Source organism: Solanum tuberosum, unplaced genomic scaffold (assembly GCF_000226075.1).
Source record: "Solanum tuberosum cultivar DM 1-3 516 R44 unplaced genomic scaffold, SolTub_3.0 scf00235, whole genome shotgun sequence".
NCBI classification, from domain to species: Eukaryota; Viridiplantae; Streptophyta; class Magnoliopsida; order Solanales; family Solanaceae; genus Solanum; species Solanum tuberosum.
The window spans coordinates 62,928-77,798 of record NW_006239159.1 but is presented as its reverse complement, the minus strand read 5'-3'; the positions used below and the strand labels follow the sequence as shown (position 1 = coordinate 77,798).

The 14,871-nt window shown below is 37.0% G+C and overlaps 1 protein-coding gene across 1 annotated transcript in view; it reads left to right on the top strand.

The window, feature by feature from the left end:
* The window catches only part of LOC107062490 (S-antigen protein-like), a 12,647-nt gene extending 6,057 nt beyond the window's left edge, over positions 1–6,590 (top strand). The window contains exons 2-4 of the mRNA XM_015313158.1: positions 6,027–6,091; positions 6,151–6,356; positions 6,495–6,590. Of these exons, the coding sequence (XP_015168644.1) occupies positions 6,027–6,091; positions 6,151–6,356; positions 6,495–6,590 (367 nt within the window). The remainder of the gene's footprint in view (positions 1–6,026; positions 6,092–6,150; positions 6,357–6,494) is intronic.
* The last annotated feature ends 8,281 nt before the right edge of the window (positions 6,591–14,871 follow it).

The following is a 14,871-nucleotide window of genomic DNA, read 5'->3' as shown; positions in this document are numbered from 1 at the left end:
ATTGCGGTTACTAGAATTACTGCGTTATAAGCTTGTGGTGAACACATATACCCTAGTTAATTTTCTCATATTGATAAAAACCGAAATTAACTTTTGTTTATTGATTACTTACTGAACTCTTACAATTTGTTTCACAAATCCCCCCCTTTTATTTCTTGTTTCTGGAAGTACTTTGGCTAATTGAATATAATTGTTGGTTAAAGTAAAGTCTAAACCATTTTCCTCGTGGGATCGACCCCAACCCACAAGTTGGGTTCTTTACTTGATAACGATCGCTTATACTTCTTTAGGGAGGTGTAATTTGAGCGTATCAAGTCACATCATGTTCTTATCCCGATTAGAGACCAGCTTAGACCGCATGATGGAGGATCAGGTACATCAAATAATTTTTGCAACTCTTTACTAGTTTTTTTTTTAAAATATATAAATTACATATAAACATAAATTATATAAAAGTAAATCAATAATAATTTTATTTGTATACTAAGCAGTTAATGTTGATTTTATCTAATTGTTATATTTTAAAATAGTTTCGATGGACACCGTATAATGAGATTTTACATACACTTCCTCGTTGTTGTATGATCGATGAGACTTTATGGATGGAATGCGTGCCTATTCTTTGCCTAGAGATTGTTGAGGTGCACACGCCTGATAGAGTGATGCGTTAGTTTGGTCGTCCCCAACATGTACCTGCGATTCCTAGTTGGGGAACCAACCACTACGTGCATGATCAGCGTAAGAGGCTTGGACCGGAGGTTCTTGAAATGTTGGATAACTATTTTCATGATTGGGGTAATCGACATCAGAGTTTAGCGGTTGGTAGATGATGGTACTAGCGAGGCAGGGTATAAATTGTGGTACATGTGGTATGGAAGGTTGCTTATAGGTAAGCCTGCATTAGAGGTTGTTGTACCGTCAGGCTTTGATTCCGCTATTACTAGCATTGCAATAGAAGGTTGCTTATAGGTAAGCCTGCATTAGATGATATGTCTCAAACACCCGGAACAAAAAAGATTGTTACAAGAATTGTAAAGAATGTGAACATAAAGGATCATCCGGCCAAGAAAAGGAAGAGGGACAATGAAGATGAGGATGGATATACGGGACTTAGGCCGCGAGATATTCTACGTATTTCAAGAAAGGGTTGTGGAACATAATATTATTATTTTTGTGTATGTATTTTTTTTTTAGGAAAAGTGAATGAAAAAATTCATGTATGTTCATATTTTTGTGTATACTTTTATTATTTTTGTGTATGTATTTTTTTTTAAAAGTGAATGAAAAAACATGACTCGAGGATGACCAAAAATACAAATAAAAAGTTGCATATAAATTAATACAAAAATAAATTAACACAGTTAAACATCTTTCTTTAACTACTACCACCATATGATGCGTTTCGAGCTCGTGATGGACAATTGCGCCTATCATGGCCTATTTATTTGCACGTTGAGCACTTGTAAGTGAGTCTACTTGCGGGAACATCCATTTCATTATGTATACGGGTGGTTTTATTTACGCCCACTTTTCGTAAATACTTTTTATTTGCTATCATAATAAAGGGACTATCGGGCCAATACTTTTCACTGCCGAGTGGATTGAATTGTCTGGAGTACTAGGCTTTTTTGTAGTTACGCACGCTGAATTCTGGTGCCATATGCTCCCATGCTTGATACCCAATTTGGTCAAATCCCTTAATTGCATGAGAACATGTAATGTGGTATGGTTTCCATTTACCACATTGACATATTCCTTGCAATGCATTTACAATGTGCTTATTACCACCACGGCCATGATGCATATGTGTCTGCACCTCATATATGTTTTCCCTTTGTTGGTGGTAGTTGATGAGTGTGTGACGCTGTGACTTTTTTCGATTATCCTCAAAAATCTTGAATGGTTTAGGCATTCATTGTTGCTTTTGTTGTACTAGCTAATTGACAAATTTTGATCTTGTAACAAATCCGTTCACAATCTGATTGTAAGTGAGTCTCAACATTGCAATAACTGGTAGGCCCCTGGCTGACTTAAGCAGACTATTGAATGACTCAGAACTATTTGTTGTCAGCATGCCCCATCTCCTACCTCTATCCTTGTGCAATGTCCATTTGTCAAGATCGTTCTTCATTAACCACACATACGCTTCCACATTAATCTCCTTGATCATCTCTATTTTTTCCAAAAAACTTTTCTCCTGACAGTGATGTCCAAGCATCATTATAGGAACGTGGGGAGTCGCCCATTTTTCAACATCAAGGAATAAAGGTAGTCGCCTCTTATCCAATTCTAAGGAATATGGGTAATCACCTCTTATTCAACTCTAAGGAATATGGGTAATCGCCTCATATCCTTCTCATTTAGAGGTCAAGGGTAATCTCCTCTAGCCTCATTAATTTCTTAGTCCTTTAGCTTAGATTCATTTTAGGTGAGCAATCATTTCAATCTAGAATCATTCAATGTGAGAAAACATTTCACATTCATACTTAAGCAATTCATGTGGGAACTATCCCTTCCACAACAATCACATCAATAATCATCAATTCATAACATAAGCTTCACTCTCAAAGCACTACATCTCATAATCATCATATATGCTTCACTCTCAAAGCAATTAATATCATAATCATCACATATGCTTCAATCCCAAAGCAATTCTAATCATAAATCATCATATATGCTTCAATATCAAAGCACTTCTAATGTATCTCATCAATCCTATAAGAATTCATCTAAACCCATAATTTCTCCTTCCATGGCATAAAACCCATTTACATCAATTTCATCTTTCTAGAAATGGGTATATGTAAATTCATTCTAAAAACATGTAATCCTATCAATTCATGCATAAACAATCATAACCCAATCATTTGGATCAACATTCATCAAGACCCACAACTTTAGAAGAAAACCCTAACTCAAATTGGAGAATTTCTACTTTTCAATTGGGGAATCTTAGGGGCTCCATGGATGAAAGGATTTTATGGATGAAAAGTCATCATACCTTGTTAACAAAACCCACAAATTCGTGAGGAAAGGAGACTTTACCTTGATCCTAGCTTGAACTCTTTCTCCTTCTTCAAATTCTAGAGAGAGAAATATTTGGAGAGGAAAACCAATTTCTTTGGTGAGTTTGAGAGATGACTTGAATGGGGGGGAGTTTTGGGGTTAAAATAATTTATATAGGGGGTCCTAGCCTTGGGTAAAATGATATAGCTTTGATTTAATAAAAATCGGAAAAGACCTAAAAACCCCTGAACTAAACTCTGCCGAACCACCACCACGAGGGGCTCCATGAGCCGTGGTCCTTGACCAGTGGCTTGGATTGCCACCGCTTAGCCTCTTATGACCACGATCCTTCCCACGGCCCGCAGTGGCCTTCACGAGCCGTCAAGTGGCTCGTGGGAGGGTCTCAAGTTTAGGCAACCTTGGGGAGCACACTGCCTCACCCTCTACGGGCACCACCATGACCCGTGGTCCCCACCACGAGGTGTCATTGTGGTCGTGGGAGGTGAGCCTCCCTTGGCTAGCTACTGTGAGCCACCATGGGCAGCACCACGACTTGTGGTGCCCTTCACGGCCCATATGGGTCCAAGTGAAGGTTGCCCAGGCTCACTTCTTTGGCTCATTACCTCTCACTTGGTCCCTTGCTTAGACTACTAGATTTCCAAGGTGTTACATAAATCATAACAAAATAAGAAGGAAAAGATAATACATAAGCAATACCAAGTAGCACCAACAAATAATTCAATAATCAAGCAAAGAAAACAATTGGTAATAATAGAATCGAAGTACAAGAAAGTTGAAAAAAAACTTATATCACTGATAAGAGAAACTATATTGTGCGACTACATACCTACTAACCTTCTACTCTAATTCTCAACCTCCATATCCTCCTATCTAGAGTTATGTCCGCGGTAAGCTATGAGTGTTTCAAGTCTCCTCAATATTTCTTCGGCCTATCCCTATATCTTATAAAATCCACTACAATTAACCTTTCGCATTTAAGCCTTTATATACAAGAACCATCTAAGCCTCGCTCTCCTCATCTTATCCACCACAGAGGCCACACACATCTTATCCCAAATATCCTCCTTCCTAATCTTATCACCTAGTAATCTTGTCTAATTGACAACATACATACTGTTAGTGAAAAATACCTATTCTTAGACCCCCAATTTAATTTATACTCAATGTTGGTTTATTGTTTTGCAACTTTGTTCGCTTTAGACCCAACATCACTCAATGTGAGTCTTAACTTTAGATATTTTGGACCGAAGCTATGTCCTTGACGAGGTTAGTGGAGATTTTCTTACTAAATTATGGACCTGACAAGATCAAACTTCAAATATGTTTGATTGAGGTTATTACCTTAGCAAGACTTCACATATATAATGGCTTGTAAAGATTAGTTCCATACATTTTTACTGAAGTATGTCCCTTGAATGAAAGCCAAATTTAGATATTTTGGCATAAGGTCAGGGCATGTATTTACCCCAAATTCATACACATGTGATCGAAATTCAATAAGCCAATTGAAGAAAAAAAAAGAGCTAAAAGTTTTGGGCAAATTTTAATTAACTAGATTGATTTTCTAATTCTGTAAAAAAATTTACCAAATCTAAATAGTGCACATAATATTTTGTTTGGGTATCTGAATTTAGATAAAGTATTAACTTTACGTTTATGGATTATCTATAAATGATTATTTTTGTCAGTTGACCTAATTCAAACATATGTGACGACGGGTGGTTGCAATGGTGGTGTTGCTAAAGGAGGAGTTTTTTCTGAAGCTTGTTAAAAGAGGGTGCCCATTAAACAATTCTAAAATTGGATACAACTTAAATGACAATATCAAAATAGTTGCCTTGTGAAACTTTTATATATATATATATATTTGCCCCTTAAATTGACCTACACAATACAAATACGAACTAATTAAACCTCAAAGTGGGGCTTGGTCCAAGTTCTAGAACTTTCCGCACACAGGTAACAATACAACCTACAAAACAGGTGCCTCGTGAAACTTCTACATATTAGCCCCTTAATTTTGATCAACACAATACAAATACAAACTAATAGAGCCTCTATGTGGGGCTTGGTCCAAATTCTAGAACTTTCCGCACACAAGTAACAATACAACCTACAAAACAGGTGCCTTGTGAAACTTTCACAAATTTGCCCCTAAAATGGACCTATGTGATGCAAATACGAACTAACCTAGCCTCAATGCAGGGCCAGGTCCAAGCTGTAGAATCGGCCACACACAACTAACAATACAACCTATAAAATGCATGCCTCGTGAAACTTTTATGCATTTTCCCCTTAAATGAACCGACATGTAAATACGAACTAATCGAGCTTGAATGTGGAACCATCCCCATACAGCTAACAAATAGCCTACTATAAAACAAGAGATTCATGAGTTTTTAACGCATTTACCCCTTAAATGAATCTGCACTGTAAATACGACCAAATCAAGCCTCAATGTGGGCCCTAGTCCCAAGCTCTAGAAACTTCCTCACAAAGCTAACAATACAACCTATAAATTAAACACCATCCTTCAACAAAAAAATGTCCTCTGTCTCTCTCGTCAACTTTCAGTAAACTATAGGTATGGATATGGAGGTGACATCGGAGTTATTTACATCTATCGAATGGCTAACCCCAACTGAAGCCAAAGCAATGATTCTTCCTTATATTTTCTGATTCTCCTTCTCTAATTCACGACAAGAATTTGTACGTACTGATGTGGGACTCGTGAATGCAATAAACAACTCAATCTCATTCATCCAAGTTCGTCCTATTAATGCAAAACCTATTTTGGAAGAGGTTGTACCTGCATCAAGATCTTCCATTGAAGCGATACCGATAGTTAAGGTTTTAGGTGAAGGGATTGATTGCTCTTTATGTTTGTCGGGTTTTGAAATTAGCGAGGAAGCTAAGGAAATGCCTTGTAAACATAATTTTCATTCGATTTGTATTGACAAGTAGTTGGGGATAAATGGATCGTGTCCGATCTGTAGGTATAAGATGTCAGTGGACGAACAATGTGAGAAGAAAGATGAAGAAAGTGGTGGAGTTGAAAGAGGTGATGGTGGTGGAAGTCATATGGAGTGAAGTTTATTTTTCATGTTATCATTACACCAGAGACTACACAGTTAACAGTGTCGATAACAGAAGTGCATAGGCGTTCCGATGATATGTTTTTAGAGGTTGGAGATTGTGTTGTATACGAAGATGTATCCGAAGTTGGAAATGGCGATGAATCCGAAGCTAGAAATGGCGATGAATATCAAGCTAGAAATGTATCCGAAAATGGAGATGGCAATGAATCTGAAGCTAGACATGGCAATGTATCTATGAATCTGAAACTCAAGCTATGGTCATTGATAACAATTAATTTAGTTATTTTCCTTATTCGTTTTCGGTGTTTTCTGCTTAGCTTAAATATAAAAAGTTGTTTGAACAAAATATTGTGCAATTTTAATTAGGATGACGAAGCTAATGGAGATGACCTAGTTCAAGATATAGTCATTGACAACAAACAATTTGTTTTTTACTTATGTTTTGGGTTTGTTCTAGTGTAATAGAACTGAACTATTAAGATTTCCCTAGAGCCTGATTAGAAAGTTGACACCAATATGTTAGCCTTACTAGTATAAGTAAGGAAGCTTTTACCTATATATATTGATTGTGGCGAGTGCATTGACAAATTGAATTATCAATTGCTCAATTTAATTTTCAAAAATATTGATGTTGCATATTTTCCCCAATATTTTCTTTGGTCTTCATATTTACAAGACATGTATGTTTCCATATCTCCAAGTTGACCATGATAAGAGCTATGTTTTGTATATCCCATTGAGAGGTTTAATCCTCCACCAATTCTACAAAGTGCATATGGTATTTAACATAGGAGCATTGATTCCCATTTCCTAGTAGTAGTGATCCAAAGAAGATCCACAATTGCCTATACAAATAGATGCTCTAAAGATTCACGACAAGCGTTACTATAACATTTACTAACACTTGTTTACCAAATTTAGTTAAATTTCATTAGAAGGTAACCTTTTCAACAATCTCCAAGAGAGGAATGATAGATTAATTAAATGAAACTTTGCTATGTAATGTCACACATGGTTTATAAAGTTCATTCTAGGGTAGGGAGTCAGTGATGATTTGTCACACTCTCTTATTGGAAAAATTACTGCCCATAGAGTGTTTTCAGACCTCTTCTCCCATGTTCACTTCAATATGACATTAACAGAACTTTCTAGTAGGATGATATTCAATTTGGTGGGTGTATACTAAGTGTGGGTAAGTTTTTCCCATAGACATTCCTTTCACAAAATTAAATCACTTTGATTTTCAGTTATGAGGTTGGATACTAAATAACTTTTGAGATGATATATAACTAAATAAATAATTTGTTTTTTTCGGTTTATCAATTTTATTTTTCTAAATCTGAATCAACAAAAAAGAGTAATTGAATTCTTAACTCAAAACCAAACAAAACCAAAAAGATAAAAAGAAAACCAATTCAAATTAATTAACATTCGGTTCGATTTGGTTTGATTTTTCGATTTAATCAGAAAATGCATACCCTACTCTTTAGTAAAACAATTGATAAGGCAATTAATCAAGTTCATGTCTAATTTAGCTTGTTGTTGGTTAAAGATTTTTAATCAAAATGTCATTTGCTTTAAGAATGGTTGTTTGACAGTCTTTGATGAAAAATCTTAAAAATAAAAACAATATTAATTATCAAATAAAAAGGTATACGTTGTGATGTATATTCATCATGTGTATCGCCAAAGATATCTGGACCATCTGGGAGATGATCAAGATAAGGAATTTCATGATTACAAAAAGGACTCATGGACATTGGTATTGGTGACCGATTGGGCATAAAAAAATCATCATCACTAGATGATGCCTCAAATGAAACATTATCTCCTGATTCCTAAGCATTAGGCAAATCATCACTATCACTAGTTGAAGGTGAGCCGTAATTTGGAAGGTCACGATCATTGATATTCACAGGATCAATGGGTTCATCTTGTGTGATATTTTTCCTATATGTGTAAAAAAGTATAAATATTTGCCTCATGCAATTAACTTAAATAAAAAAAATTAAGTGTTGGACATACCGATAATCATCTGCATCAAAAGTAGGCGAGACATGAAAATTTGAGAATGTCCCAGAATTTTTCGTCTGTAGACATTGAAATTTTATGGAACTCTACAAGACGTGTGCAATTCGAATTGAGACTCTAGAAGGTGTGTTCAGTTTCAATTAGAATTCTTGGAGGCTACTCAACCCTAAACCCTAGTTCATGCCTATATAAAGAAAACTAAATTCTCTTAAAAGGCATCTCGAAAATTCCATAAAGAGATCGAAATCTCGAATATTCTGCAAATTGATGGAATATTCATATAGAGGTCAAATTTAAATTATCTTAGTTCAAGAAATACGCCACTAACGGTTCTCGAATCATGGATAAATCTCAGGAGAGTAGAATCAAGGGAGGAACAGAATTGTACTCGCATTGATGAATAAAATATTATACTTCTTCAGATTTTATTTGTGTGGTTTATTTATTTTCCATATATTTAAAAATTTATTGCAAACAAATTGGCCACTAACGGCCCTCGAATCATGGATAAATCAAGGGAGAGTAGAATCAAGGGAGGAACAAAATTGTACCCGCATTGATTTATCAATAAAATTCACGTTTCTTCAGATTTTATTTGTGTGGTTTATTTATTTTCCATATATTTAAAAATTTATTGCAAACAAATTGGCACGCCCAGTGGGACTTGAAAATCTGAAGCTGCAAAGGTGGAAGAATGAGTACTTCAAGCCTCGTTTTTTAGTTTCATCGAGTCTACACTTCGACAAGCCTTGACATGGGAATTTGTAGACATTGAAATTTTGTGGGACTCTACAAGACGTATTCAATTCGAATTGAAACTCTAGAAGGTGTGTTTAGTTTCAATTAGAATTCTTAGAGGCTACTCAACCCTAAACCCTAGTTTATGCCTATATAAAGGGTACTGAATTCTCTTAAAAGGCATATAAAAAATTTCATAAAGAGATCGATATCTCGATATATTCCACAAAAGTCATGGAATATTCATATAGAGGTCAAATTTAAATCATCCTAGTTCGAGAAATACGCCACTAACGTCCCTCGAATCATGGATAAATCTTATGAGAGTAGAATCAAGCGAGGAACAAAATTGTACTCGCATTGATGAATAAATATTATGCTTCTTCAGATTTTATTTGTGTGGTTTATTTATTTTCCATATATTTAAAATTTGTTGCAAACAAATTAATTTCGTCAAGTCCCTTAATTAAACTCTCCTCTCATCTCAACTTTTCAAGGTTTTGTTGGGCTTCTAGCCTCTTTTTGTCAAGTGCTTCTAACTCAGCAAGACGCAGTCGAGCATTTTCTTCTTCAGTGATCCCTTATTGAATAGCAAGTCTTAAGGAAGGTATTTGATGCTCAAGTGGTAGGACTGCTTCAACACCAAAAGTGAGTGAATATGGTGTTGCTTGAGTTGGAGTACGGTACGTCGTCCTATATCCCCGCAAAGCTTCTTCCATTCTTTCATGCCAATCCCATTTGGACTTGGAGACAACTTTCTTCAGGAGGTTGCATAGAGTCTTATTGAATGCTTCAGCGAGACCATTGGCGGCAGCATGATACATAGAAGATTTACGTTGTTTGAAACCAAAGAGATCACAAATTTTGTTCATTAACTTATTATCAAATGGCTTGCCATTGTCTGTTATTATGTAGCGAGGGATGCCAAAGCGATAGATGATATTCACTCGGATAAAATTTGCAACATTCTCTGCTAGATTTGAGATGAACCTCCTCAAGTAGGCTAGTTTTCCTTGGAGACTTTTTAACTCATGAATATTTCGAAGCTCAGGCATCTTCGATATTGCATCAACTTTGGCTTGATCTATTTCAATTCCTCGATATCTCACAATGAAGCCAAGGAACTTTCCAGAAGTAACTCCGAAGGCACACTTCAATGGATTCATCCTTAGTTGATATCTTTGAAGCAACTCAAACACCATTCTTAAGTCTTTCAAATGATCACTCCTCTTTCTCGACTTTACCACCAGGTCATCCACATAACATTCAACATTTTTATGGAGCAAGTCATCAAATATATTTTGCATAGCCCTTTGATATGTAGCACCAGCATTCTTCAAAACGAAAGGCATCACTTTGTAGCAATAAATACATTTAGGCATGCGAAATGCGGTGAGTTCTTCATCCTTTGGTGCCATGCGGATTTGATTATAGCCAGAAGAACCGTCCATGAATGACATCGCCTCATAACCAGTGGTGGCATCAATCATTAGTTCAAGAATGAGAAGAGGGAACTCACATTTAGGACATGCATTATTGAGATCCCTGAAGTCAACACAAACTCGAATTTGGCCATTCTTCTTCCTTACAAGAACAATATTTGAAATCCATGTAGGATATTTAACTTCACGAATGAATCATGCCTCAATGAGTTTGTTGACTTCATTCTCTATCAATGGAATCAAGTCTGGCCTAAAACGTCTTTAGGCTTGCTTAACAGGACGAGCACCATTTTTGACTGCCAACTGATGGACTGCTACTTTAGGATTCAAGCCAGACATTTCTTTATAACTCCAAGCGAAGACATCCCTATATTCTTTGAGTATATTTATGTAAGCGATTTCTTCATTAACTTCTAGAAAGGCACTCAAGTAAGTAGGCCTTGGGTCTTCATCAGTGCCAAGGTTAACTTCATTTAAGGGATCTATAGAGGGTCTCCAGCATCTTCCTCTTATAGAAGGTCATTGTCATTGACAGATATATGACAACACTAGACAATATCTTCTAACTCTTCATCAATCTTCATTTGAGGCAAATAATCGTGCTCATTCTGGATTGCAACATGATATGATGAGCCTACACTTTCTTCATCTTCCTCGCGTTCCTTGGTGTAAACCACAGTATGAGCCTTTGCCTTGAGTTCCTCTTTACACGAAACCACAAGTTCCACTCGTTGCCTCATTCTAGAAGGAACCAAACTTTTGAATTCCTTTTGGATCATAGATGAAGTCAGCGTTGTCACTTTTAGATAACTTCTCCGATGCTTGTTGTTTTTCTTCTTCAATGGACCTAATCTCTCAAACACAGAAGTTTGCAGTCGATTCTCCAAGTCGATCAAAGACGAAAGGCTTTTTATTGGGAGCAGTGACATCATCTTCAAAAGTTATATGATTATTGCTTGTTCTTCTTGTGGAGATGCGAACTGGCGGTGGTTGGTTATAGCCTAGGCCTTCACGTGCTTGCTTGGTTTTATCAACTGATGGGAGTTTCCCTAACATTGATGGCTTATTAGGGTTATATCCGGACTTCGCAAATAACTTGTAAGCATTAGGATCAAAACCTTCTCCCATGCATTTTGTAGGGAGTGCCACATCTTGCACTTGATTTTGAGCGATTGTCTTTCATGGCAGCTTTGAAGGCAAGTTTATTGCATCAATTCGTCTGATAGGAAGAGTTAGTCCTCTTAATGCATCTTCTTGAAGGGTAGATGATTTGACTTCTTCTTTCTTTACTTTTGGAACAGAGCGAAGTCCAGAAGTCAGATTTTTCTTTGAAAAGATGGTCCTCCCTTCATTGAGATTGGGACAAAGTTCTTTAGTGTCAACTTTTGCCTTTCTGACAGCCGTATCGATTATTTTGCTTGTGATCTTGTCAGACTTGGTTGATTTGACTTCATTAGATTTTGTCCCTTTAACAACATAACTCTTCAAATAGAATTTTGCATCAGCAAAGTGCGTCTCAACTTTGGTGAAAGGATTATCATCTGCAACTATCTTCCTTTCAATTCCGTCTTCAAGATACTTCAAACATTGATAGTAAGAAGATGAGACAATTTTATTCTCGTGTACCCAAGGCCTGCCAAGTAATATATTGTATGAAGTCTTTGCATCGATCACGTGCATCCATGCGCTTGATCGCAAATATTTCATGTGGATTTGTAATTTAATGGAGCCTATGGACCTCTGTCCTCCTTGATTGAATCCTTGTATCAACAAACGACTTTCATTAAGTTTTTCGGTCGTGATGCCGAGTTCCTTCAATGTGTGGATAGGCAGAATGTTGACTCCAGATCCTTCATCTATCAAGATTCTATTTATCTTCTTCTCTAGCATTTGACCAACCATATACAAAGGACGATTGTGTAGTGTTTCATCAAATATAAGATCATTATTTGTGAATGTGATTTTTGTATCACATGTATGTGCTTCTTGGGAAGAAGGTTCAATAGGCTTTTCAGAAGATGAATGATACATCATTGACGAGATTTCTCTTGTTGCTTTTTATTCGCCACTAGGAGACACTTTTGGTGAGGATTCTCTCGTTGTTCCTTCTTTGTCAGTTGGAGACACCTTCATTGTTTCTTCTTTATCAGCATTAAAACATGATGCCTTGACATTTTCTTGAGTAGACTTTGTGCGCAACCAACTTGGTAAGAATTCCTCTAGAGTTACAGGATGTCGGGGTTTCTGGTAGTGATGCACTTCTACCTTTGCCTTCTTTAGGCGCTTTATTGATTTCTGCTTCACCAGTTTCTTCACCATCTTCTTTCTAATCGGTTGCTCACATGATTCTTTCGTAAGCTTGACTTGTTGCGTCTTCGCCTAGTCATAAGAATCCAGCCTTCATCACCATTTATATCAACTTGAGATTTGTCTAGCTCCAATGACTCTTCTTCATGCTTTTCAATGATACATATTTGGACGGGATCGAGCGATCCGAATGTGATGGAGATTTGATTAGAACTAGCTTTCTCATCAATAAAGGACAATCTTCTTTTCTCTAACCAATCGCATCACTCTATCCTTGAAGACAAAACATTTTTCAAGAGGATGACTCACAAGTCTATGATACTTGCAATAATTTGGGTCATCAGTTTTTCCAGCTTCATTAGACCGCTTCATCTCTGGCAACTCAATGAGCTTTAATTTAAGCAACTCATCAAAAATATCATAAATGTCAGAATCCAAGAAGGGGTATTCCTTTTCTTGCATTTCCCTTAGGATCGATTTTGGTTTAAACGCGCTTGGAAATTCGTTCTCACACTTTGCTTCTTCCCTTCCTTCGTAGTGAACTTCACAAGCGACACATTAACATTCATTTACTCTTTGTTGTCGTTCTTGGGCACAAATTTGCTCCATCTCTTAAGTTCCTGCTTGTCTCTCTTTGCGAGGGTCATGGACAAACGTCATATCTTTTCCGGCAGAGGACATGCTCAACTCCATATCATCAGCGTGAGTAGCTAGATCTTCAAAGGATTTTGGTTTTATTCCATGTAAGATATAAAAAGGCTCTCAGTCCATCCCTTGGATACACATTTCTATTGCAGAAGCTTCACTAAGCCTATCCTTGCAATTCAGGCTCGCGTTCCTACCATCGATTTATGAAGTCTATGACTGGTTCATCCTCCTTGGCAAGTATTCGTAAGTTCACCATGCTCACAGTACGCCTCATGCTATAGAATCAATTGAGAAACTCGTGCTCCAGTTGCTCCCAACTATCAATAGAATTGGGTTCAAGATCCGTGTACCAATCAAAGGCATTTCCTTTTAGAAACCGGACAAACTGCTTAACAAGATAGTCTCCATATGTTCCAACATTATTACATGTCTCCACAAAGTGTGCAACATGTTGCTTCGGATTTCCTCTACCCTCAAATTGTTGAAATTTGGGAGGTTGATAACCAGCAGGCATTTTTAAGTTATCAATTCTTGCGGTGTATGGCTTGGCATACATATAAGAAGACTTGGTGAAGACTTCATACTTATCTTTGATAGTGCCTTCAATGAACTCCTTAAAGCGATAGAGTGGGATCATTCTTTCAGAAGAAACTGGCATCTCATTAACAAAGGGTGCTTTCTTCGTAGGATCTCCAATCTCTTGAACTTCAACATATTTTTCGGGCGCATAACTCGCTTCTCCATCTAAAATTCCTTCCATTCGATCCATCAACTTATCGATTCTAGACTATTGGTGTTGTACATGCTTTGTCAACCCTTCAACCAACTTCGTCAGATTTGCGAGTTGTTCTTCAGAGGAAGAAACAACAACCACCATTGTTTGCATGATCATTGGAGATGTAGGAGAGTAGCATGGATTGTCGCGTAAGTTGATCTTCAGCGGATTCACATTACACGATGCACGTGGAGGTGACTCATTCGTTGAATCATAGCTCCTATGTGGTAGCGTTCTTGGAACCAGATTGCTCAAGGAGAGCCAATGTCTTCTTGATCTTTTCAGTAACACTACTTCTTCCTTCTAAAGCGTTTGCGGAGGAACTTGATATTTTTGGAGTCGTAGACCCAAAAACTGGAGTTGATGCGGATGATACTTGAAGTGTTTGTTGTCCTAGTGTAGCAGTCTTGCTTCTCGTAACAGCTCCGAAACTTCCAAAGGTAACACCCAAAATGCCTTCAACTTCAGTAGAGAACTTGGAGCTAGTGGCCTTAGAGGCAGTTGATCGAGAGTTATTCTTCGTGGAAGTCATCTCGATACTCTTTGATGCTTGAAAAGTTTAGATGAGAGGTAGAGATTGTCCCACTGGGCGTGCCAGAATTTGTAGACAATAAAATTTTGTGGGACTCTACAAGACGTATTCAATTCGAATTGAGACTCTAGAAGGTGCATTCAGTTTCAATTAGAATTCTTAGAGGCTACTCAACCCTAAACCCTAGTTTATGCCTATATAAAGGGTACTGAATTCTCTTAAAAGGCACCTCAAAAATTTCATAAAGAGATCGAGATCTCGATATATTCC